Source organism: Dermacentor variabilis, chromosome 2 (genome assembly GCF_050947875.1).
Source record: "Dermacentor variabilis isolate Ectoservices chromosome 2, ASM5094787v1, whole genome shotgun sequence".
NCBI classification, from domain to species: Eukaryota; Metazoa; Arthropoda; class Arachnida; order Ixodida; family Ixodidae; genus Dermacentor; species Dermacentor variabilis.
In genome coordinates this window covers 215303024-215327691 of record NC_134569.1, presented here as the reverse complement: position 1 = coordinate 215327691, position 24668 = coordinate 215303024, and the positions used below count along the sequence as shown (strand labels likewise).

At 47.3% G+C, this 24668-nt stretch overlaps 1 protein-coding gene across 1 annotated transcript in view; it reads left to right on the top strand.

Moving 5' to 3' along the window:
• LOC142570683 (uncharacterized) overlaps positions 1-24668 on the top strand; it is a 123503-nt gene that overhangs the window by 22493 nt on the left and 76342 nt on the right. Inside the window, exon 3 of the mRNA XM_075679031.1 lies at positions 21396-21547. Within this exon, the coding sequence (XP_075535146.1) occupies positions 21396-21547 (152 nt within the window). The remainder of the gene's footprint in view (positions 1-21395; positions 21548-24668) is intronic.

The following is a 24668-nucleotide window of genomic DNA, read 5'->3' as shown; positions in this document are numbered from 1 at the left end:
GTTTCAAAGTGGTTGTGTTGGCCGATTATTCACTGTTACTTACAACTAATGTTACCATGTAGCGTCCCCACTGTGCCTTTCGCCACCAGACAGACGCTTTGATAATATCCTTCGTAACTGCACTGACAGCGAATTTCTTCCCAAAATGCCACGTGTCAGCCTATGGCACATTATCGCCCACACTTTACCGGTTATTTATAGCGTCTTCGGAAATGTCCTTCAATATGCTTTTCTTTGTGCCCGTTAAGTAGCTATGGCGCCTTATTGGCTTGGTCTTGTCCTCGCAGTTTGGTAGCAACTATTGTATGGTAGGCCTTTCAGCAAGTTAATTGATAAATGAGTAGCTATAGGTAAGAATTGCAGACTCAGTTTTGCACTTTAGGCACACTTGCGATGTGCGGAACAGGATAATAGCACCGATAGACTACATATCACTAACTTTCTATTTTAAGCCTATATACTCAGGGAGTCATGTCACGACACATGACTGCGGGAAATATCTTGCACGCGCAAACTAACAATTCTCTTAATTGTAAAGACAATCGCGGCTAACAGATAATAGTCCCAACTGCGTCAATGCGACGAGATAATATTCCATTCTATAAAGAAGGATGACGAGCCAAGCTGTGTATATGGGCCCCTTAATGGTGAACTGCACCTCCGCCGCGGGTCGGCCCGGCATCGCACTATTTTTGGAATCGGCTCAGGAATGGGGAGTGTTCAATGCCTGCTTCACTTCCGCCGCGGGTCGGCCCGGTATTGTACTATCTTCGGGATCGGCCTACGTATGGGGAGTGCTTAACGCCTGCGTCAACTCCGCCACAGGCCGGCCCGGCATTGGACGCCCTTCGGGATTTTTTTGCTACACGCGGACATGATAGTGGAGAAAGTAGCGCTTGACATCTTCGCTGTAAAAAAAATAGCAATAGACGCAAGACCACAACGACCGCGTGAAGCAAGTGGCGTTTCCCAGGTTTATGAAGGCGAAAGCCTGAAGTACCTAGTCGTAATGGTTCATACTCAAAAAAAGCGACGTGTAGTCCACTGATGCAAAAAATATGGTGCAAAAACTATCTTCATCAGGAAGGGCTCCCATCCCCGTAAGCAAGCAAAGATTCAAGGGCTATATCAATGAAAGAACGAAACAAAGAAAGAACGCAGGAAAGAAAGATGGAACAAAAAATCGAAAGAAAGAAAGAGCGAAATAACTCAGGAAGAAAAGACAAAGAATGAACAAAAGAAAGAAAGACGAAAAGGAAAAAAAAGCGAAAAAAAAGAACGAAAAACGTTTAAGTAGTGCATGGGGTGCTCGCATGTGTAATTGAGGAGCTTGACTTCAAACTGCGGCTCGTTACGTCTTGCGAGAAGTCTGACACCTCCGTTCGTAGAACTTAATGGTGCAGCGGGCTTTTTCCATCAGACGTTACAGGAGTGAAACATGCTGTCAGATTTTTTTACGCTATGTTGCGGCGCATACAAATGTGCATCGCGATAAATCATGCATGCAGCAGAATCAATTGTGCCATTCTGCTCGTGCGGTACCTTGCTATAAACCGCCTCCTATATCTTCTGTGCATTGGCGATTAACGTAATTTATATATTTAGGTCATTTTTGTTGCTGCTAGGGCACTTAAAATTATTTGGAACATGTAAAGATTCTTTGAACTACTTTATGAGGAAAAGAACGAAAATACCAACTGATAAAGGCACTGAGGGCCTTCGATCAAAAGCTTCATGTAGAAAGCGGTTAAGAGAAATTTCGAATATTACAGTGAATCTGTGTCTGGCAAGGATCTGGAAAAAAATGTGCCCGAGATGTTGACAAACAGAGATCATCATGTGGGCCGATCCTGATGATAGTGTAGAAAGGGTTCAGCATCCTGCACATACTCCTGTGGGCTTGCTAGATTATGACGATGTGTGGCAACGTCAGTGGATATATATATACATATATATATATATATATATATATATATATATATATATATATATATATATATATATATATATATGAAGTAGAATAAATAAAAAGTAGAACGAAAGAATGAAAATAAAAATAAACACAGAAACAAAATAAAAAAATAACGCTGTTGCCCAAACGCGTCTATGACGATGGGTTTAGAACCATCAGTCTACATGTGTAAAGTTAAAGAAATAAAAAGTAAAAAAATTAAAAAGAACTGAAGAAAGTAAAGCAATTAAAAATAAGAAAGAAACATGAGAATACATAAACATTTAGAAACACGAACCAAACAACAAAGTTATGTGTTTGTACGTTTATTCAACCAATATATCATAACCACCATAAAGAACTTGATAATGCTATCGAGCAAGGCAGCTTCGCTTGTATTCCCTCTTGACATAGTGGAAGGGTCCTGAATTTTTTGTTGAACGGAAAGGCAAGCAGTTCAGCATTCAAAGAAAAGATGTAATTGGTGCACGCACATCAGGCCTCGAAGTTCACAGAATGTATGCCTATATTGTTCGTGGGAAACATCATCCAACCTTATTTGAAAATTTGGGATCTTTAGAGACAGGATTCACAGTCACCAAAAAAGTTGTCTTCACATGCCTAACAGAGGAGGCACGTAATCATCATGTCGGGCGCTAAAAGGGCTGAAAAAGGGACTACAAGTTATTCGCATCCCCTTACCTTTTTTATGTACTTGTGTGGAAGCGTTCCCTTGTGAGGTATGAAAGGCAGCAACCAGATTATGCAGGCCACCACAGTGGTTTACGGTACTGTGTGTGTGCGTGTGTGTGTGTACCTGCTTGTGTGCGTGTACGCTTGCGTTTGTGTGTGTGTGTTCGCGTGTGTGTGCGTTGAGATTGGTGTAGATTGTTGGGTTAGTTGGCGCTGCATATTCATCGTTGTGCTGAGCGGAAAGATTGTTGGGAAAAGAAAGCCCAGGTGGACGGGACAGTCGCGTAGTAGCAACTGGAGATTTACTCAAACCTTGCCGTGATGGACAAAAGTACGCATGCACTTAGAAACACGAACACGCGGTTCTGACGGACCAGGCATGAAACAGGTCCGACAGAAACCACGCAAGCGTCATATCGCCGACAAACGTACATACCAGCATGGCATTTGTCATACCTGGAGACGAAATCGTTGAATATTTTTTCCTACATTCATCCGTTCAGATAACGCAGTTATTTTTATGTATCAGGTGCACTGATGGCATAGTAATTGACGAGTCAATAAGGGTAATAATCTGAGCAGCTCCCATAATTTCCCTCCGAAGCCCACCCATGCTCCTACTCATAACCAAAGTTTGCTCAAACACTTCGCTGCAGCTACGTGCCTTGGCATGCGCGGGTAAATTTACGCCGCCACACGAAGCCTTCAATGATGTTGCGTGCTCCCTGAATCTATAGTAGAGGCATGCCGATACCCTTCACCATGTTGCCGGGATTTTGGAGCACATCCCCTGTTACACAGGCAACAAACTACTTCGCCTGCTCTTTCCCGTTTGTGACCTTTTTTTTTTCTAATCCCCTGCGAGGGAGCACAATTTGGAGGGCGTGCAAGGCGGCATGAACAGGAGGGCCATTACACGTTTGCGCCCAGTCCTATGGAAGTTGTGTAAGGGTGTGCGAAAATTGGAAATTTTCGATTTAGCGAGTCGAATAGTGTCCTATTCTATTTGATTTACGAATCGAATATTCAGTATTCCTAAATGCGAATATTTTTGGAATACTTTTCAAACATTTCTAAACGTCAACTGCGCCCGCTTATACATGAAATTGGAGCAAAAGTACGGTAAATTTGAACCGCCACGAACGCATATAGACATAAAACGTGAGAACTTGTGTTGTGGGACAGGCTACGCCGCTTAAGCAGCCATACCTTGAAGTCTATTCAGCGATAATTCGCACTCTTTGTAGAGTTATATGCACGTGAAGAAACTACTCAATTGCTCCTAATGCTCGATTTATCCTTCAATGCGTAAGTATTCTTTGGCGATTACTTCAGTAAATCTGTCTGTAACGCGAAAAGTGTAATCGCTGTCTCTGTGTATCTGTTTCTTTCTACGTCCTCGTTCAGTCACGCTTATACACTCTATCACGGATTCTAACCAACTAGCCCGCCAACGTGCTTTAATCGAAAGTGTAATGTCTTGTATTTGCCGAAAATGCGCGATTCGCAAAATTAATCCTTGTAACATTGTACATGTCTATGATTGGTAGCATTAAAAGCGATAAGGAACAATTGAAACCGAAAAATTGATGAGAGAGAATTTTAACAAAAAGGTGTCCGTAACGCGACAAGCATAACACTAACTATAGCGATACACACGGCTCCACAGAAAATACATGGGGAAACCTATAGTGTGGGTAGAACAACTGAAATTTGGAGGTAGCCCAACCTGACATGTTGCGTTGGGCCAGCGTGAAATTTAGGGGTGGGCCATCCTGAAATTTAAGGCTCGCTAATTTGGGAGTGGGCAACAGAAATTTAGCGGTGGGCTAAATGTAAATTTAGGGATGAGCCAACATAACTTTGGGCGTGCCCCAACTTCAAATTTCGGGGATGGCCACATTATGTTCGAAGGTGGGCCAGCCTAAACTTTCCGAGTGGACCAACTTGAAATTTGGGCGTGGGCCAAGATAAATTTCGAAAGGACCCATCTTGAAATTTGGGTGTGAGTGAACTTACATTACATTTGGGAGTTGGCTAACTTGAAATTTGGGGTTGGCCCAACTGGAAACTTATGGAACAAAATTATAAAGTAACAGCCGAGCTAAAAAAATGCTGACGCACTTGACGACAATTCTCAAGTTTTTTGTATAACTTTTAATTAAAGAAAGGCCTCATAACGGACAATGCAGTGACATGAACTTGCTAACTTTCAGAATACTAGGATGTGAACAACCTTTTATATTTACTGTGATAACAGCTGCTCATTATTCGAAAACTATTCGAATCTATTCGTTTCTGGAAGTAGTCGATTCGCGCCCGATTCACTCTCGAATACCACTATCCGCACATCTTGTAGGTTGTGGGATGTGGCGTGAATATAAGGCAGAAGTACATAATTACTTCGTGAGTCAGTGCCACTCTTGTTTTTTTTTCGGTGCTCACCAGAGTTTCGACAGCAATTCAGGGCGCTGACTCCTTTCTCAAGCGTAACACCCCTGAAGAAAGCCGAACCGCCAGGTCGGGGAACGCTTGTGCCTATTTGAGAACCAGCGGGTGCCCGGCGGCGGTAGGAATCGAACCCACAGCCTCCAGCAGCCGAGGCCGGCGCTCTGCAAATAGGCCACGGCATTTTTTTTTTGCACGATAGGCACGTTGGATCCCTTATTGAGCTCTTAAGCAAGGAACAACCCACAGATACGAGGACACCGGAGTGGAAACCCGACCTTGTCAGGTACAGAACCTCATGTTGAAATCTGCAGCCAACCTTGCGCAAACAATGATTTCGCAAGGCTGATTTGAGGTATGAATTGGGCAAAGTAAGAAGTGATCGAAGACAGCAGCTTGAGCTTCGAGCTCTCTGTGTTTTCTATTTTCCCTGACTTAGCAATCAATGACAAGAATGGGGGACGTCGTCCCCTGTAACGGCGGACGCAAACTACAACCTGCAATTAGGTCCTAAATGACCACTCTGTAATGCATCCGATGTGAGTAACTGCTTCGATCACAGCGTGGTCCTGATTGAGGCATCTGATGGCTCCTCCACTGAAGATATGGGCTTGGAGAGCGCTTTTACTTTAGTGTCAAGCCGCCATCTGAAGAGAAAGATGAGGATATCACTGGCGCGTCATTCGGCGCAGAAAAAGGCAAGTAGCAAGCTGTCATACACTCTCCCATACGTACTGGCAACGACAACAGGCAATCTTCACTTAGCAAATAGGCAAAGCTTGTCGATTTCAAACGAACTGCCCCTGGTGAAGTTGAAGGTATACATATAAACACTCGAAAGAACATACTTTATGCAGAAGTCAATTCACGAACATACTGAAAACACTGAAAGCAATAACTCAGTTGGGAAGCAGCCCTGTTCGCGAATACTCCACGTAGGGCAAGGAAGGGACAACAGGCGTCATCTACAACGTGAACATCTAGATTACAGAAACGGACCTCCGGAAAATACTGTCATGGTCAGCTCCTGTACTAAGCTTTCACCCCTTTAGAAGGTCCGAACGTGTGAAAGTAGTGTTTCATTCGGAAATTTTGCCAACACACGTCAAGGTTGACTAAGTGAAGAATTCGGCACGTGCTTACATGCCGAGGTTCTTACAACGTCATAAGTGTATTAAACTTATGGAACAGTGCAGTTTGCAAGGGTACAGAATTATGCAAACGATGTGGTAGATCTCATGAAGATAACAGTTGCAAACCTGCTGCCAACTGTCCAGATTGCTCTGATACCCACGACGCAACGCCAACAGAATGCCCAAACATGAGGAATAAAATCGCTATTCAGAAAAAGATAGACCATTCCACACACAAGGAAATGGCAAGGCCTATCCGCCGCCACAGACGCCGTTCACGACACTGGCGCCAAGAAGATCGCAGCACTCCTCGCGTAGAAGGATGCACGGATGCAGTCCAGCCTCCACAAGTTCCTCGTCTGAGGAATGTAGAAACACGTGTCTCAAAACCTTTATTTCCACGAAGTGCAAGGTGACTAAACATCGGCACTGAATACATCGGAGGCTCAGTGGCCCACGGTACCATCAAGGCCTCCGGGAATGCGCTAACGTGCGGCTTCTACACGTAATGAAGAAAATGAAAGAACGGAGGTATTGACGTCGACGCTATGCTGAAAAACTTGATGGGCTGAATGCGCGAGATTTTTCCCGGCGGAAATAGCCCGAATGCTAAGGCTGCTGTGAAGCTACTGGAAGTATTTGCACCACTTCTAGTGGTTCTTCACTGAGCAAGTATGGCGATCATGTTTGAAGAACGGATGCATCAATCGATTATAATACAAAGGAATGCTCGAGGTCTGCGTCGTCGTTTGTCCGATTTCTCACAGCGGGTATCTGAGTACCGATTTCCAGTTAATGTTATATTTTATCCTAATATCGATTAGTCTATCCTTAATTCTAGATATTTCCAGATACAGTCTCTTAACTACCATACAACAAGCAAAGTATGAAATTGTATGCGTAAAGATCTAACATACTTAAGACACGGCGTCACATGGCATACTAGTAGCCATTACATATATGTTACCATAAAAAATGGCAGTGACTTAGCTCGGCTATGCCAGGATATAAGTAGCGAAAGCTCAGACATAGCATAGTTAGCCTTCGTTAATCTTGATTGTAAGTCTAGGTTAGTCTGGCTGTCTGGCTATGTTGCGGCGTTTAGCCAGTCGTTCGGCGAACTGTTCGTTTGTTTCCTGGGCGATTCGTTTCCTCTTCATCTCGTTCCGATGTCGATTGCAGGCCTCCTCCTGCTTATCAGAATTGTGACCGTCTATACTGCCACCTCAACGGCAGTTGCGGCGCACGCGAGATCTCCTTTCAAATCCTCCGACATGTTATCAGGCATGCGACGCAGCTGGCGAAGCAAGTGGAGGCGAGCGCAATGATGAGGAACGCGATGTAACGTCATTCCAAACGGCGGCGGCGGAAAGGCCCGGCGCTGCGCAGCGGCGGAACACCTGTAACTCGGTGCTACTAGTGGCGCATGCGCAGTAGTGACTAGGGAGCCAGAGAGAGAAATATCGGCGGTGAGGCGCGCGTTGTGACGTCATATGCCTCCTCGGAGCACCGCCACGGCGAAATCGCAAGTTCGCAGACAGTAAACTTTCGCTTTAAAACACAAATGGCGCACGTTCACAGTAATCGAAGGATGCATCCATCCAAGAGCGAGTATCAATTACTCGCACCTGATGTCTGTGTTGCAAGCATCGCAAGGTCCGCATATTGTGATTTGTAACTTTAACAAACGCCATCCTTTGTGAGTTAGGACTGTGATGAATTCTCGTGGAAGAAATTTGCCCAACTTTATGTGTAGTCAGGGATTAAATATCCTCAATGACTAATCTCCCACATTTATTCGTGCCACGTCCTACAGCAGTTGTCTTGAACTAACGTTTTGTCAAGGAGCCCTCTGTCTTTAGCATATTCGTCGATGCATGTAGAGTCTCGTGGCAGTGACCACATCCCAGCTTACGCTCAGTTTAGCTTGTTCCGTCGCTCCGCCTCACGTTGCATTCGTCTAGATATTATTTAAGAAATCTGTTGAAACCGCCTGTCAGCGGATGACATCTCCATGTGAAATAGAGGACATCATTTCTGCTAACCTGTGCAAAGAAAATCAGACAAGTTAACGTACAGAGGTGCTGATCACCGTGTTGACACACAATACGAGACACTTCGTGCAATCCCTTGCGATTCGGAACGACGATAAAGAAGAACCAAGTCACCGTCAGGCATTTCCAACAGTTGCTGAGCTCAACGACATGTTCGTCGACATCACTACAAGCTCAACAAGCAGAATTCGAGAACGTTCTGTGGATCCCAAGACCCAAGACAGTCTCTATTTAAGATCTGGTGGGTCACACGAACTGTCCAGGCAACTCCACAACAGACACCTCTTCCGTGCCGTTATTCTAGATCAACACCGCACCGAACTGGAGGTAGCAGAGGACTACTGTAAAATTATTGTGGAAAAGTCTAATGCAGCGACTGCATTGCTGGACACCATCGCGCCCCCGTCACCTCATGAGCGACTCGAAGTGCCTTTACGATGCAAGAGCTTCACGTCGCAATTTCTGTTGGCCGACGCTCATCGGCACTAGAACTTGACGGAATCACGTACACTGCACTCTGCTATCCTGGTACTCCAACACGACTTATCCTTTTATCTTTTTGTAATACCACGTGGGAATCAGGAAATGTTCCAGACATCCAGCAATGCAGTCGCGTTATAGCATTGCTTAAACCGGGGAAGCCTTCTAGCGAGCTTGGCTCCTTAAGACCGATCATCTCAGCCAGCTGCGTCGGCGAAGTAATGGAAAGAATGGTGTTAAGGATGGAGTGCCGCCTAGCGACCAGTAATTGTTTTCCTGATTTTATGAACGGATTCGCCAGAGGCAGTTTTTGCATTGACGGTGTTGTCGACTTCGCTTCCACTGTTGAACGGGAAAGTAGTGGCCGCCGGTTAGTTGGAGCTGTCTTCCTGGATGTTAAGGGTGCATACGACAGTGTGCTCCATTAGGCAATCCTTGATGCACTTGAAGATTTAGGCGCCGATATCCGACTATATGCAAATATTGTTAGCTAGCTCTGGCAGCGCCGTGTATATGTTGACACGTGATGGCGTCATCGGCCACTGCAGTACCCGCCAAGCTGTTTCACAAGGGCGAGTTGTGATTTCAACTCTATTCAATGTTTCATTGATTCGGGCCTTGCATCTGAACTTCCTAACCCTTTGAACACTATCGGATATGCGGACGACCTATGCATATGGGCATCTGGAGCCACCGACCCCATATGTGTGCTAGCTATGTGGGGCATCATGGTCTCCAGATCTCAACCAGAAAATGTTCTGTCATTGCGTTCACGCGAAAGCAAATGGCCAGGTATACCATTATCGTTTACAGAACAGCGATACCTGTAATAACACATCACAGATTCCTTGGCGTCGTCGTAGACTGGGGACTACCTTAGTGAAGACACATCATCGCAGGGAACTCGAAATTACGGAGTTTCACGTCCTTCACGTCGTTCACGTCATTTCAGCACCATTCGTGTGGTATATATGGTACAGCATGGCGGTGCTGACAAGCAAGGGACTTAGCTTTGTGCGTACGCGGGAAAGCATTGAAACTCAAGTATTGCGCACAACGTTCGGACTTACCACGATGTACGTCAACCAGTGCAGCAATCACGGAATCTAGTGCTTGTCTTATTAGCGTATACTTACTCTGCAAGACTATTCGAATGTATCTTCGCGTGTTGACCCTACACAGGCGCCATCCTTTGTCATCACTCCCTGCCATCCAACCAGGTTGCAGTTCTTCAATGCCTACATTGAGCCATAAATTATTTGAACATCCAGATTTTCACCCGCCTCCGTTCCGATAATACCTCTGTGGGTCCTGCCTACATATTTCATTATGCTGCACATTCCGGGATTTAAAAAAAAGTAATCGGTTCGATGCATTAGCCTCAAGCAACGTAGGCTGTTTTATTCTTGAGCAGAATACGGAGATGCTGTTCACGTGTATACCGAAGATCTGTCACATCAAATGCCTCCACGGCTGCGTTCTTTATCCTATGAATGATCATCGCTCGGCGGTTTAACGTACACCATAGGTAAACATCAAGTGCAGCAGAACTTGTTCCTATCCGGGAGGCACATCGATTTCTCTCCGATGAGCGCCTCCTCGCGCGTGGACGTTTTTATGCTATTACATGCTAGTTCTTCAAACCCTTGAATATGTCCTCAGATGGGGCCCTTACCATTCAATAGCTGTAGAAGTTACAGACTATCGCGACCATGCAAATGGAAATGGCCTCACTATCACCTTCCATTGGATACCTTCACACTGTGGCGTGAAAGGGAGTGAACAGGCAGACACTGAAGCGAAACCTGCTTTAAACATTGCTTCGGAAGTACGCATTGCCTTCTTACGAGCAGCTACAGATTCCCCACTTCGTTGCGTAATACGCAACTCTACGTTGGAGCACTGGCCCCGCGAGATCAACGACACAATCTAGTTCATAAATGGGACTCAGATATGAAATTCCTTATGCTTCACAAGCTTAAAAAAGCCAGACAAGCATGTTTAATCGGATTTGCCTTGATGTCCCATTCACCAAGCGTTATAAACATTTCGTAGGTTGCAGTGACACTACACTAAATCCCGAATACTGCAGGTAGCGGAAACACTTGGTTACGTATTTTTCGTTTGTCCCGTGTACGCGAGGAACGACTGCAACTGGTCTCATTCATAGCAAACGTCCATCAGAGGCCGCTATCAGACGAGTTTCTTATAGGTCCTTTGCCTAATGTAAAGACCGCCGCCTCGATAAGAATTACCGCTATAGCATTCTAGAAGCCACTGGGCCAGACGCACGGCTTTATAGATGCCATAACGCTGTGAGCTTGTATATACGGACTTTCTCCTCACATGATCACCATCACTGATCAGCCCTTGTCCTCACTGTCCCTTTCCTGCGGTGACCGGTAGCAGGCCAGAGAAAGCTATAGCATTAATTCTGCAAGATGTCTGCTCCACCACCAAAGCCATAGAGACAGATCTACAGACAGACAAAATGGATAGCAGACTAGCACACCTTCTCGAGGCAAAGCAATCACTTCTCGAGAGGTGGAAAAGCCAACGCTTAAATCGCAAGCTGAGAAAAAAGATAGCAGAGATCAACAAGCAGATCGACGAGCACTGCCAAGCCCTGTCTAGGCAGCAATAGGAAGAAATTTGCAATTCAATCGACGGGCAGATGCGCACGGGAGGCAAGTGAAATCTTCTCAAACACTTGCTCGACGACCCCGGCACCAAGTCGAACCAGAGAAGTGTCCTCGCTAAAGCGCTCCACGAAGCCAAGAAGACGTCTTCGGAAAAGGACGTGCTGGAGATGCTACCTAAGAAGTACCTGCCGCTCAAAACTGTGGCCGATGATGCAGCATACCCAGTATACAATGGGAAGCCGAACTCCGCGCTGGACGAGCCTTTAAAAGTCAGTGAAATCCGTCGCGCCCTACACGACCTCAATGGTAGGTCAGCGCCCGGCCCGGATCACATGAACAAGGCTCTCAGAAACCTAGAGGACGCATCGATCGAGTTCCTCACAGATGAGATAAATCGGATTTGGAAGGACGGAAATGTACAGGAAGAATGGAAGTTGGCGAAGGTCATACTAATCCCAAAGCTCGGTAAAGCGCCGAGCTTGGACAACCTCCGCCCCATCTCACTGACGTCATGTGTAGGGAAGGTGGCCGAGCACCCTATACATACAGAATTGCCGAGTATATCGAGACCAACGACCTTTTCCCTCACAACATGATACGCTTCAGGCCAGGCCTCTCCACCCAGGACGCCATGAAGCTTATCAAGACACAAGTCCTGGAACGCTGCACTCGGGACACGAGAGCCATCCTTGGTTTGGACCTGGAGAAGACCTTTGATAACATCCGTCACGAGTTCGTTCTCGACGCCATCACCAAACTCGACCTAGGCTCGTCCTTCCATGCCTTCGTCAGATCTTTCTTGAGCAAACGATGCGCCATCCTCAACGCTGGAGATTTGGAGTCGGAGAAAATGTAGCTGAGCAGAAGAGGCACCCCCCTGGGGTTAGTCATCTCACCGCTCCTCTTGAACATCGCCATGGTCGACCTCTGAAGATACCTAGGCGAGATCCAGGGCATCGGTCACACGATCTGCGCAGACGACATCACTGTCTGATGCGCCGGTGGTAGTGACGGACAAATCGAAGCCGCTTTCCAGGAAGCTGTCGACACTACAGAGCGCTTTCTAACCGACACGGGACTCCGGTGCACCCCAAAGAAATCGGAGCTCCTTCTCTACAGCCGAACTAGAAAGGGCCGCAAGCCACTGAATTGGAAACCCCCCACTGAAATTTACATTAATCTCTACACCAAGTGCGGAGATCCCATTCCCAAAGTCGCGTCCATCGGAATCTTGGGAATGACACTCGAAGAGGCGGGCACGAATAGCATCCCCATTCACAAACTAGCAAAGAAGACGGATAGCGTCATCGGTCTAATGAGGCGGGTAGCTAACAGAAGGAGAGGCCTGAGCGAAGAGAATCTGATAAGGCTAGTCCACGCTTTCTTGTTATGCCATTTCACGTACATAGCGGCCATGCACGTCTGGAAGTGGGCCGAGCGAGACAAGCTAAATGCCATGATAAGGAGGGGGATCAAGAGCGCGGTCGGAGTACCAAACTACACATGCACCGATTGACTCCTGCAGTTGGGTATTCATCATACCCTGGTAGAAATTGCAGAAGCACAAGAAAGGGCACATATTCTCAGGCTCTCCGGCAGCACGGCAGGCAGACGACTCCTAACAGAGATGGGCGTGCCACCGGCCACTGTCGAAGACGCCTACCAGGGACTTCCGAAAGAGCAGAAAGATAGCATCATCATACCGCCCGCTCCGCGCAATATGCATCCCCAGCGTAAGGTAGAAAGAAGTAAGGCCAGGGCGGTGGAGCTCCTACGCCGCGCGACAGAACTCCCTGGCGGCAGCTGCTTCGTTGATGGGGCCCAGTATGGCAACAGCCACAATTTCACGGTAGTGTCGATCAACCACAGGGGTTCGACCGTTAACGCCGCTTCGGTACGAAGCACGTCGTCGCGTGCGGCCAAGCAAGTGGCCATTGCCTTGGCCCTCCTGGACGACAAACATGCCAATATCTTCCGCGACTCCAGGGCAGCCATCCGCGCCTTAAGCGTTGGCGCTGTGTGTAAGGAAGCCTGTCGCATCTTCGACGGCAAAAGCATCGCCACCCACACTCTCACGTGGTTCCCCGCCCACACGGGATCTATGATAGGAGGCCCTACAAACCTCAAAGAGCTGGCCCACTCCAAGGCGCGAGGTCTCACTTTCCGCGACCATAGAGAACTCTAACGCCGGCCCGCAGCGGTGGAGAATATAGATCAACCGACCACATACAATGAAATTGCGCAGCACTTTTATCTTGGCAGCAGAGACTTTCCCCTTCCACACAAACAGCTAAATAGAGCACAGGCATTGACCCTCAGATTATTGCAAACAGGCTCGTATCCCAGCGCGTCTTTATTCCACAAGCTTTATCCCGACACCTATGCCACTAGTTCTTGCAGGCACTGCAATGACATCGCTAGCCTAGACCACATGCTCTGGCGTTGCCCCTCGTTACGAGGCACAGAACAAATCAATGATGACAAGTGGCTGTCCGATATCAAGAGCCCCGATGCCGGGGTGCAACTATGGGCTGTCCAGAGGGCCCACGATGCGGCGGTCGGGCATGGCCTGACTGTCCCAACGTGGCAGCGGCCCGCAGCGCGCTGAGTCGCGTACCTCAGGACCTTCATTAGTTTTGCATCCATCCATCCATCCATCTCTGTCTTTCTCTTTAGGTACAAATTATCGGTCCATAGTTTAGCCATTATTGTATAGAAAGAGTCTCATGCCTGGGTGCCTTTTTTTGGCCACGACGTATACTCACAGAAATTGTCCTGATTCAAAAATAAAGCTTAGTCTAAGAACCGAAAACGTTCGTTCTTCGGAAGTTCAAGGCCAAAAGACAGCAAGTGGAAAAGCTGTTAACACATTGTAAGATCGTGTTATTGACAAATCATGTGATTTTCGGATGCCTGCTTATAAATATAGGAAAGTCATGCACGTGTCTCACTGTTTTAAGAGCACATGCTACACCAAGTTCAAGCACAAGCCGGCAGTCCAAAACCTGCTAAAAATTTTCGCACAGAACAGGAGCATCATAAGATCCTATATACTTTCCTTTAAGAAAGGTATGGCCTTCAAAACTGACAATAGCAGAGCACAGGTAGCATTTCAATAACTCCATGAAAGACAGACATCCATCAAACAAATGTTCTCATAGCCGACGGCTCCATAATAGTCGATGAAATCGCGTACAGCAGCAAACAGCCAATTGTGAGGAACTGAATAAAAGCTTGAATTTCCACGGGCAGACAGTAGTTGGCTCCGGGGATGCATTCCACTCGTACCTGCACAAGACACCGCGAGGTAATGACCATGAAGGGCCTTCGGTCGCAAGCTTCTTCAGCAGTTGTAGGAAGAAGCTAAAATTATATTGCCAACTGCCTCGCTCGGCCACTATAGCAAGAAGAGGGCGAAGTTCCTAGCGTGTGTTTGCAGCAAAGAACACATTTAGGCGTCAGTCTTGCTCGACTTCCTCGCAAAGAGTTCCCAGCTTTAGTTCGGCGTGGAGAGTGGTAGCCGTCGAGTCGATCTTGGTGAGACCTGTTTTGACTGATATGATGTTCTCGGTGGCCGAATCAGCCTTCACGTTGAACATTTCCGTAAGAAGAACAGCAAAGCCTCCCTTCTTGTCAAAAGTCATGAACGCCAGGTGAAAGTTTTCGAACTCTGCAGCTTCTCACAACCCCCATGTCTTCGCTGGTCTACGCGGGATGACGTAGATGACTGGCTCCAGAACTAAGATCTCGTAAGCGACTTCAACAAGTGGGACAGTTCACTAAAATTACGGAACGTCCCGTTCTACCTCTCCGATGTCGATAAAGCCCGGTTTTGGAACCATCAGCCAGATCTTTCTGACTGGATGACGTTCACGCAATAGCTTCGGCAGATTTTCGGTGCCACAGCTGTTCGCGCTGATGCCGCGAAGAAGCTAGGTGAGCGCATGCAATTCGCTGGGGAATCGTACACGTCAAGCACTCAGGATGTGCTTGCATTGTGCAAGCGTCTGAACGCCACCATGTCTCAGAGTGACCGAATACGCCACATTATTAAAGGCATAAACACCTTCGCTTTCAATGCCTTTGTCACGCAAAATCCTACTACCAAGCAGGATGTGATAACTATTTGCCAGCGCTTTGAGGAGCTACCGTCCCTTCAGCTATGCATCGATACCTCCGACATTCGTCTCCCTTCGACTATGTACCCTTGCACGCTTATCCGCGATATCGTCCGTAAAGAGCTTCATGGGCGGCGCGACTTCATTCGCAGAGACATCACGTCCGCATCGCGTCTACCGTGCTCCTACGGCTTCTGCAATCATAAGGTACCAACTATGCCGATATTGCGCCGCTATCTCCAGCCATTACCACCTCTCTGCCTACACAAGGGAACCAGCCTCCAGTGGCTTCTTTGTCACCGCCAGTGCGTGTACAGCGCCACTATTCCGCTCCATGTACTGTCAGATCCATTTGCTACTACTGTGGCTATCGAGGGCGCAGGTCCCGATTTTTTGGACATTGTCAACAGGATGAGCAACGTGGCTACGCTCCTGAAGAACGTACAAGCGTCCATCCAGCATTGGCCTATCATCGCACGTCTTACCGCTCCTCTTATCACCAGTCACCTACTCCTTCCTACCCTACTGATAGGCCTATGAATTCTCGTAAATCTCGCCACAGGTCGCCACCTCCACGTCGTCGTTCGGTGTCGCCTCTCCGACGCGCTTTTCATGTCACGAACGCCTTCTCGGAAATCCCCACCATGCAGTTTTAGAAGGCGAAACTGCATCCATTGGACAGCCTACAATTCCTGCGGAGCGACCGTCCAACTTGTTGTGTTTGTAAAAGGTGTCTACGTCGAAACTCTCGTTGATACAGGTGCTGCATTCCCATTATTCATGCTGACTTTTGTTCCCGCCTCCGAAAAGTGACCACGCCTTACTCCGGCTGTTCTCTTCTTGCAGCGACCAACGCTATTACTCCTCCAATCACGCAGTGTACTGTTCGTGTGTCCGTAGACGGAATTCTTCACCACTTTGCTTTTTGCGCTATTTCGTGAGTGTACGTACGACCTCATATTGGTGTGGGACTTCTTATCCTCTGCGTCCGCTTCTGTCTCTTGTCTCAAGCGCCTCATGCAACTGGATGCCACTGGCAATTCTCTTCCTAACCACGAAGAATGGATTCCTCTAGTCACCTCTTCCGATTGCGTTCTTTCGCCATCTAGAGAAGGGATTATTAGTGTCAACTCCTGCATCACTGTGGATGGCGACGTACTCATTCTACCCTACGGCCATACCCTATCTAGAGGGATTCTGATAACCTCTAGCCTTATTCGCTTCTCCGAGTGTTCTGCATTGCTTACCGCCTTAAGCCAAACTTCCGAACCCCAACTGTCGCCTCCTGGATAAGCTGTCACTTGCGCTGTCGGCACTGATCCCGCTGCAATTATCACACTTTTGACAGTGCCACGTGCGTAAAGATCACCGCCGATTAATGCCTCTTCCACACCATTGTTGAAAATCATGAGCCTTGCCCTAACGGCTGCCCAGAGTCAAGATATCCTCGCACTATCGAACAAACACCCTTCCTTGTTCGACATCAATTCGCCCGTCCTCGGTATGACTACTGCCGCGACTCAGCGCATGCAGACTGATGGCTCCCACATTGTTCAGCGGGGCCCATATCGCGTGTCCATCAGAGAGCACAAAATCATCGCGGAAACGTATCAGACATGCTTAGACGAAATATCACGCGTCCTTCCTCGAGTCCCTGGTCCTCCCTTGCTGTTCTAGTGCAGACGAATGACTACTCAGTGCGTTCTTGCGTCGATTACCGTATGCTGAACAAAATCACGTGCAAAGAGGTTTACCCCCTGCCACGGATCGAAGATGCAATAGATTTGCTCGACAGTGCAGCATATTTTTCCAGCCTTGACCTTAGAACAGGCAACTGGCAAATACCGATGTCCGAATCCGACAAAGAAAAAACGGCCTTTGCTACCCCTGATAGCCTCTACGAGTTCAATGTGATGCCTTTTCGACTCTGCAATTTGCCTGTCACCTTCGAACGCATGATCGACGATGACTTGCGTGGCTTGAAATGGAAAACATGTCTGTGCTATCTCGGCGACATTGTAGTGTTTTCAACGACGTTCTCACAACAATGCCAACGTCTTGATGAAGTCCTTACCTGTCTTAAAAACACTGGCCAGCAGCTCAACACACAAAAAAATGCAGTTTCTCGCGCAACACCATCAAAATTGTGGGGCACTTAGTAAGGAAAGAAGGTATTCAACGGGACCCTAAGAAGCTTGTTGCCGTCCTCGAATTTTGCCGTCCCCTGCGTGCAATAGACCTGCGCAGTTTTCTCGTACTTCCTGCTTACTTCCGGCGCTTCATACGCAACTGCGCTGCGCTTGCTTCCCCGCTCCATCAAATCGTCGTCAGTAATGCGCCCTTCGTTTGGTCCGCCGAATGTGAACGTGCTTTCCTAGCTTTGAAACATTCTCTGACGTCGGACTCAGTACTGTGCCACTTCGATACGACCGCGGCGACCATCCGTCACACTGATGTTAGCAGTCATGGTCTCGGTGCCATTCTACTGCAACGTGGCAACACCTTCCGCGCACCCGTAATTGCTTACGCTAGTAGTACACTAACCACTGCAGAGACGAATTACACCATAGCCGAGCAGGAGTGCCTTGCTGTTGTGTGGACAGTGCAAACATTTCGCGCATATCTTCACGGCCGCCATGTTACAGTCGTAACCGACCATAATGCATTGTGTTGGGTTTCATCGCTAAACGTTTATCAGGTCACCTTGGTCGCTGGGTGCTCCGCCTACGGGAGTACGGTTTCGATGTTACCTAGAGCGGTGGAAAGAAGTATCAAGACGCCGATGCTCTATCTCCCTATCCTTGGCCGAACCATTACGATTCACCATCACCCCGTGCTAGCGTACGTTCCGAGTCCTTTTAGTCGGCTTTTCCCATCGCATGCCTCGATTGGCTAAGATCTGACAGCGCATCCATCCTTGCGTCCCCCCAACGTATCGACCCATACTGCCGAACTATTCTCCAACGCATGGAATATTCTTCCTCACCTCTGAACGCCCGACTTCCTCGACAACTTGATCAATTCAAGCTGCACAATGAACTTTACATCACTAAAATATAAAGTCGATGGCAACAAATGCGTCCCGGTCACACCACGTTCTCGGCCACGGGAGGTGCGCGAAGCCCTTGGCGATTATCCAACGGCCGGTCATCAGTGCGACCACAAGACTTACGACCGAATACGAAGTCGCTGCTCCTAGCCTGTCTTCAGCGGTTGCGAAGTAGGTTGGATCCTGCGTTCGTTGTCAAAGCCGCAAATGACCGACAACAGCCCCTTCTGGCTCTTCACAACTTCTGCCTTGTACCGCTTCGCCTTTCGAAGTAGTTGGAATAGACTTGTATGGTCCTCTTGCCACGACCTCACATGGCAATCGTTGGATTGTAAAGGCCGTAGACTATCTGACACGCTACGGGGAGACAGTATCTCTACCATCGGGGACTGGCGCTAAAGTCACCGATTTCTCCTACACAACATTTTCTTAGGCCATGGCGTTCCGAGCGCTCTCCTAAGCGACTACGGCAGTCTTCCTCCCTTATATCCTTACCGAAGCTCTGCGCGCCTCGAACACAATTCAGAAGACGATTTCCAGTTACCATCCGCAGACCAACGGCTTCACGGAGCGTTTTATCGTGCCCTCTCCGGCATGATTGGTTGTACATCCGCCCTGACCACACGAACTGGGACGCAGTCCTGCCGTCCGTGACATTCGCTTATAGCACGGCTGCGCAACGTACCACCAGCTTTTCACCTTTTTTCCTCGTCTATGACCGTTCACAATGTTTCGATCTTGATGTATCGTTCCTTTCGACCCCTGTACCCCCAGCAGCTCCATATCTGGAACAGTTTCTGTCTCGCCTCGCGGACTGTCGTCATCTAAACCCGCCTTAACACTGGCATCTGCCAGGACGCTAAAAAGTTTCGTTACAACTCGACCCACCATGCTGCGACTTTTTCTCCAGGTGTCTAAGCTGTTGTTTCGAATCATGTGCGCGTTCCCGGGTTATGCATAAAATTTCTCATGCGTTTTATTGGATTTTACATGGTCACTGAGCCGACATCACCTGTCAATTACCCTGTCTCGCCCCTTAGAACACCGTCCGGTCACCCTTGCCGTGGGACAGAGATAGTGCATGACTCTCGCTTAAAACTATATACTCGACGCATTTCATAACACTTCCGCGCCTGCAGGCGGCCACTTCGACAGCGGGAGGAAATTAGTCTGAGCGCAACACATGCCTCACTTTCAACTTCATCATCTCCACATATTATCATCCATTGTACATCTCCTTCATGTTTATACAGCATCACCAGCAGCACAGCTTGATCCCCGTGGTAGTAGCATGAGCGTGGCTGAAACAAAGTGGCTTCTTACAGCATAGGTATGTGTGTGCAAACATACATACATACATATATATATATATATATATATATATATATCTATCTATATATATATATATATATATATATATATATATATATATATATATATATATAGAGAGAGAGAGAGAGAGAGAGAGAGATAGATAGATAGATAGATAGATAGATAGATAGATAGATAGATAGATAGATAGATAGATAGATAGATAGATAGATAGATGTATGAAGCGACGCTGGAGCGAGGAAGAGAATAAGGATTCCTATCTCTTGTTCGGAACGCGGCAGAGATCTGTTTATTTTTTATTTATTTATTTCAATATCCTAAAGGCCCAATGGGGGCATTACATAGGGGAGGATGCATCAAAGAAAACTTATAAATAGACAACACTGGTTATAAACGGCTGAAGACAGAAATAAACAAGTTAAGAAGCCAGGTACAAGTTAATAAGCAAAAAAAATGGCTAGGAACAGGAACTGGAAAATTGCACATGGAGCAAATCCCACAAGACAAAACAAAAATCGCACCTTCAGAAATTGCAAAACATGGCATCTAACATTTCACGGAACCATATGGCCGACACGCACACAATCAAAAAAAAGAACGACGCACATCATTTTACAGTGGAATTTTCTAAGTATGACCAAAGAGCTGTTTGAAATGATGATGTTGCAGCGATAGCCGCAATGCTAGAAGGCAGCGAACTTCACTCTTCGATAGCCAGGGCCAAAGGTGAGTACTGTATTTGAATCGTTCTGTCCGAGCGAAAATTGGTTTAGTCTTCTTAATATGATCGACACGAGCCGATGTGTGCGGCGCCGCGAGAAGATGTGAACTTGCGAATTCATTTACTAAATCCTTGAACTGGGGGGGGGGGGATTGATACAATATATATATATATATATATATATATATATATATATATATATGTGTGTGTGTGTGTGTGTGTGTGTGTGTGTGTGTGTGTGTGTGTGTGTGTGTGTGTGTGTGTGTGTGTGTGTGTGTGTGTCTGTTTGTGTGTGTGTGTGTGTGCAATTGTCTTTAATTTATGTATACTGATGTTTTGTTGGGCGGCTTATGGCAGTGATATTTTCAAAGGATACAGGATCTCAGCGTATATCGAGTTTATGACATATCTACCATTCCATAGTGGACTAGGAGGTATCTCGGCCAAGTTTTCTATCCTAAATAGAATAGCATTTGATGCTCTCGACGTCGCGCTACTCGATCCCGAGTTTTGGCAGGCTATGTTCCTACATATCGAGCTTAATTTTTCGTCGAACTTAATTTTTTTACGTCCTGGAGTTCCTTAATGTACAGAGATGCTTTATAACACGTAAAGCTTCGCACACAATTCCTGCCAGTAGCGCAGCCAACATGATCGAAATTTGAACCCGCTATCTAATATTGAGTCGTCTGGGAAATGCATTGTTGTCAACAGGGTGACTGGCCGTCCTGCAAGTGATTTTCATATGTCCATTTCTTTCCTCTGCGCAAATAGGTGGCGGATGCTGTACCACGTCCTCGTGGACGTGTCCAAAAGGCACCTGCACACAACTCTTCTGGGAAAATCGGTGAGCATGCCCTTCGGCATTGCACCATCGGCCATGCAGAAGATGGCACACCCTGACGGGGAGAGTGGCACTGCTGCAGGTGAGTATGGTAGAATGTGCCCGTTCTTGCGAGCGCAGGAAGCAGTAGGGTTGCTAACAAGTTCCCGTGATTGCATGCAAGTTAAGAATAAGATTTTAGAAGATATTATTCAATAAAGTGTCATTGCCGACTTCTTTCATAAAATAGTAATTGAAAGAACAAAGAGCAAAGAGGTGGGGGGGGAGGCAACCCTGAGTGTAGCCTATATGAAAATGAAGATCTGGAAAAATTCTGTCACGCAAGTCCAGCAAGGATACGACTAAGGGGTTTTTTTTTCAGCATGAAGGGTCTACGAACTCTGCCTTCGGTGCTTACCTCGCAGTATCGCGTTTTTGTCACCGAAGAAGGGAGGAACGCCCATGCTTCTCTGCGGTCCGCGAGCGCACTGCAAAACCGTTTCCGCCCTACATCCTAAACAAAAGGTGTGGCTTACTTTCTATGACCAGTCGCTGAAGATGCACCAAAATATCAAAGTTTTGTTGAAACATACAACTTTCTCATCCACCCGAAATAGCACGCAGCCAGGCAAAAACCAAAGGGATTGCTCTGTCAGCTTCTAGAATCTGTGAAACAGTACGTTTATCTAGGCCGGTTATTCACAAGGGGCACTGATCTTTACAAGAAAATTAGCGGAGAAATAAAATGAATTGGAGCGCATACGAAACGCCTTATCATACCATCGCCGGCAGCTTAACGTTGTCCTCGAAAATGAAACTGTACAATCATTACATTCTACTGGTACTAGCATATAGGGCAAACACATAGAAATTAACAGAAAGCTTGAGTTAAGTATCGCACAGCGAGCGCCGCAACAAAAAAAATATTAAGCTTAACATTAAGAAACAGGAAGATGGTATGGATAAAGAGCAAACGGGAATAGCGAATATTCTAGTTGACATTAGGAGGAGCAAATGGAGCTGGGTCGTCCATGTGCCTATTGGCACGCATCAGGGTGCCAATTAGAGTCACAGACTCGGTAGCAAGTGAACGTAAGCGCACTCCAGGACACCGAGAATCAGGTGTTGTGATGAAGTGAGTAAATTTACAGGCAGAATATGGAAATAGCTAGCACAAGACAGGGGTAAATGGAGATCGCTGGATGAAGCCTTTGTCCTGAAGTGGACACCAAATAGGCTGATGACAATCAAGGTTTTCGGAAAAAACTTCACAGTTGCAGAAAACATAATGCTAAAGCACGAGTTGAATCTTGGACTAACGCGTTTACCCGGCGGTCGCAAAGACGCGCAGGTCCGATTGGCCATATCAAGTACCCGAGCGCTTCGACTTCAGGATCACGTGGACATGAATCTGCAGTCTGCCATCCTCCTGGCATGGTGATGCGGTTGACTACGAAGAATAGGTGGCTTGCGCGTGGGCCGATGTCGCATGCCGCCCCTAGCGACTTCCTGTGCGTTCCCCGTCCACGAATAAGGCTGATTACAGCAACTTGATTGTTCGCGAAACCAACGGTGGTACCAGCAGAATTGCTGCGGCGAGTTTCTACGTGCGCTGCGAGCTTGCGAAGGCGAACGGTTGTGCCAAAGTTGGTCTCCAGTGTCGCCACCCGCCGTCAGCGTCAGCAGTGCACTGCTAAGGCGGACAACAATTTCCTCCAGGCGTGAAATCCGGTCTCCTGGCTCTGAGGTTCTCGCAGCGGCGCTGAGTAGCTGTGCCGCAGATGAGCAGTCGCATATACGATCAGCGAGTACAGCTAGCCGATCGAGACTAATCTCGTCGGAACGCGCCCGTACCATGCATTCTGACATCCGCAGGCGTTTCAAAATCAGCTTCCGCAAAATTGCAAGCCGGCTCTCGTTTTTGGAGTGCTCGCCCAGTAACTAACGGAACCGGTGCACGGATTTTTACGGTCGTTGGTCGCCGAGTTCCTTGGAGAGGAATTGTACGAGCATACTGCGTTTCGATGGCTCGAGGCACTGCAGCACTGTATGCGGTGGCCGGAGGTGCACCCGCTAGGGAGTCATCGATAGCATCGGCGATGTTGGAGGTTAGCGCGGCGACGACGTGCACACACCTTGCTGTCTGTGAAGGGATACGCCGGTGTTGAAAACGGGCCTCTACCTAGATAAACCAAACTAGCGGATTCGTGGGCCAAAAGCTAGGAAGCTGAAGCTCTCCGGCGATGACAGGAGACGTAATCGTGGCGTCGTCTCTGTAAGTACGAGTAGGAGCAGCGCTGTCCACGGCTAGCGTTCGAAAAAAGATGTCCTGGGTCACCACTTGTAGCAGTCCTGTTTTGCGGAAGTAACAAATACACGCTTTGACAGCTTGACAACAGAGAGTCGACTGACTTGGTCCAGAATCAAAAGCAGGATTGCTGAGTAGCAGCGATGGCAGCCCAGTTGGGCAGCCGCTTCAGTTCCAAGAGAGAACGGGAGATGGTAACTCCCATGGCGAGGCACGGCTACGTAAACTGGATTTCCGGAGCAAGGGGAAATGACCACTACGGCGGGAACAACGATATGAGGCACGGTAGCTGCCAGGAGCACGCCTTTAAGACACTCGCATCAGGGGTTCCAGAAGGGGCCTTGTGGGCTTACATACTTTTTTCGCCCTCAAACACCTATTACAACTGACTATCAGTATGGACACACAAATATTCTTCTGGAATGTCAGGGGTCTTCTGCACAATCGCGATGACGATAAAGAACACGTGCGTAAATATAAAATAAATTTGCTGTAGTAGACACATCTGAAACCCCCATGCATAAATTTCTTCGCCGATGTACCATCTTTCGAGATAACTGCGATGAGGCGAGCGCTTTTGTCTGGCAGTGGAATACTTCCAGACAAGTGTGTCGCAAGTCGATATGTCGCCCCTTTGACAGACCTTGAGCGACGTCCCTTAGGGAACTTGTGACTAAACTTCATATATATATATATATATATATATATATATATATATATATATATATATATATATATATATATATATATATATATATATATATATATATATATATAAAGTTTAGTCACAAGTGGTCAGGGCGGATATACAACCAATCATGTCGGAGAGGGCATGATGAAAACGCTCCGTGAAGCCGTTGGTGTGCGGATGTTAACAGGAAGTCGTCTTCTGAATTGTGTTCAATGCCCGCAGAGC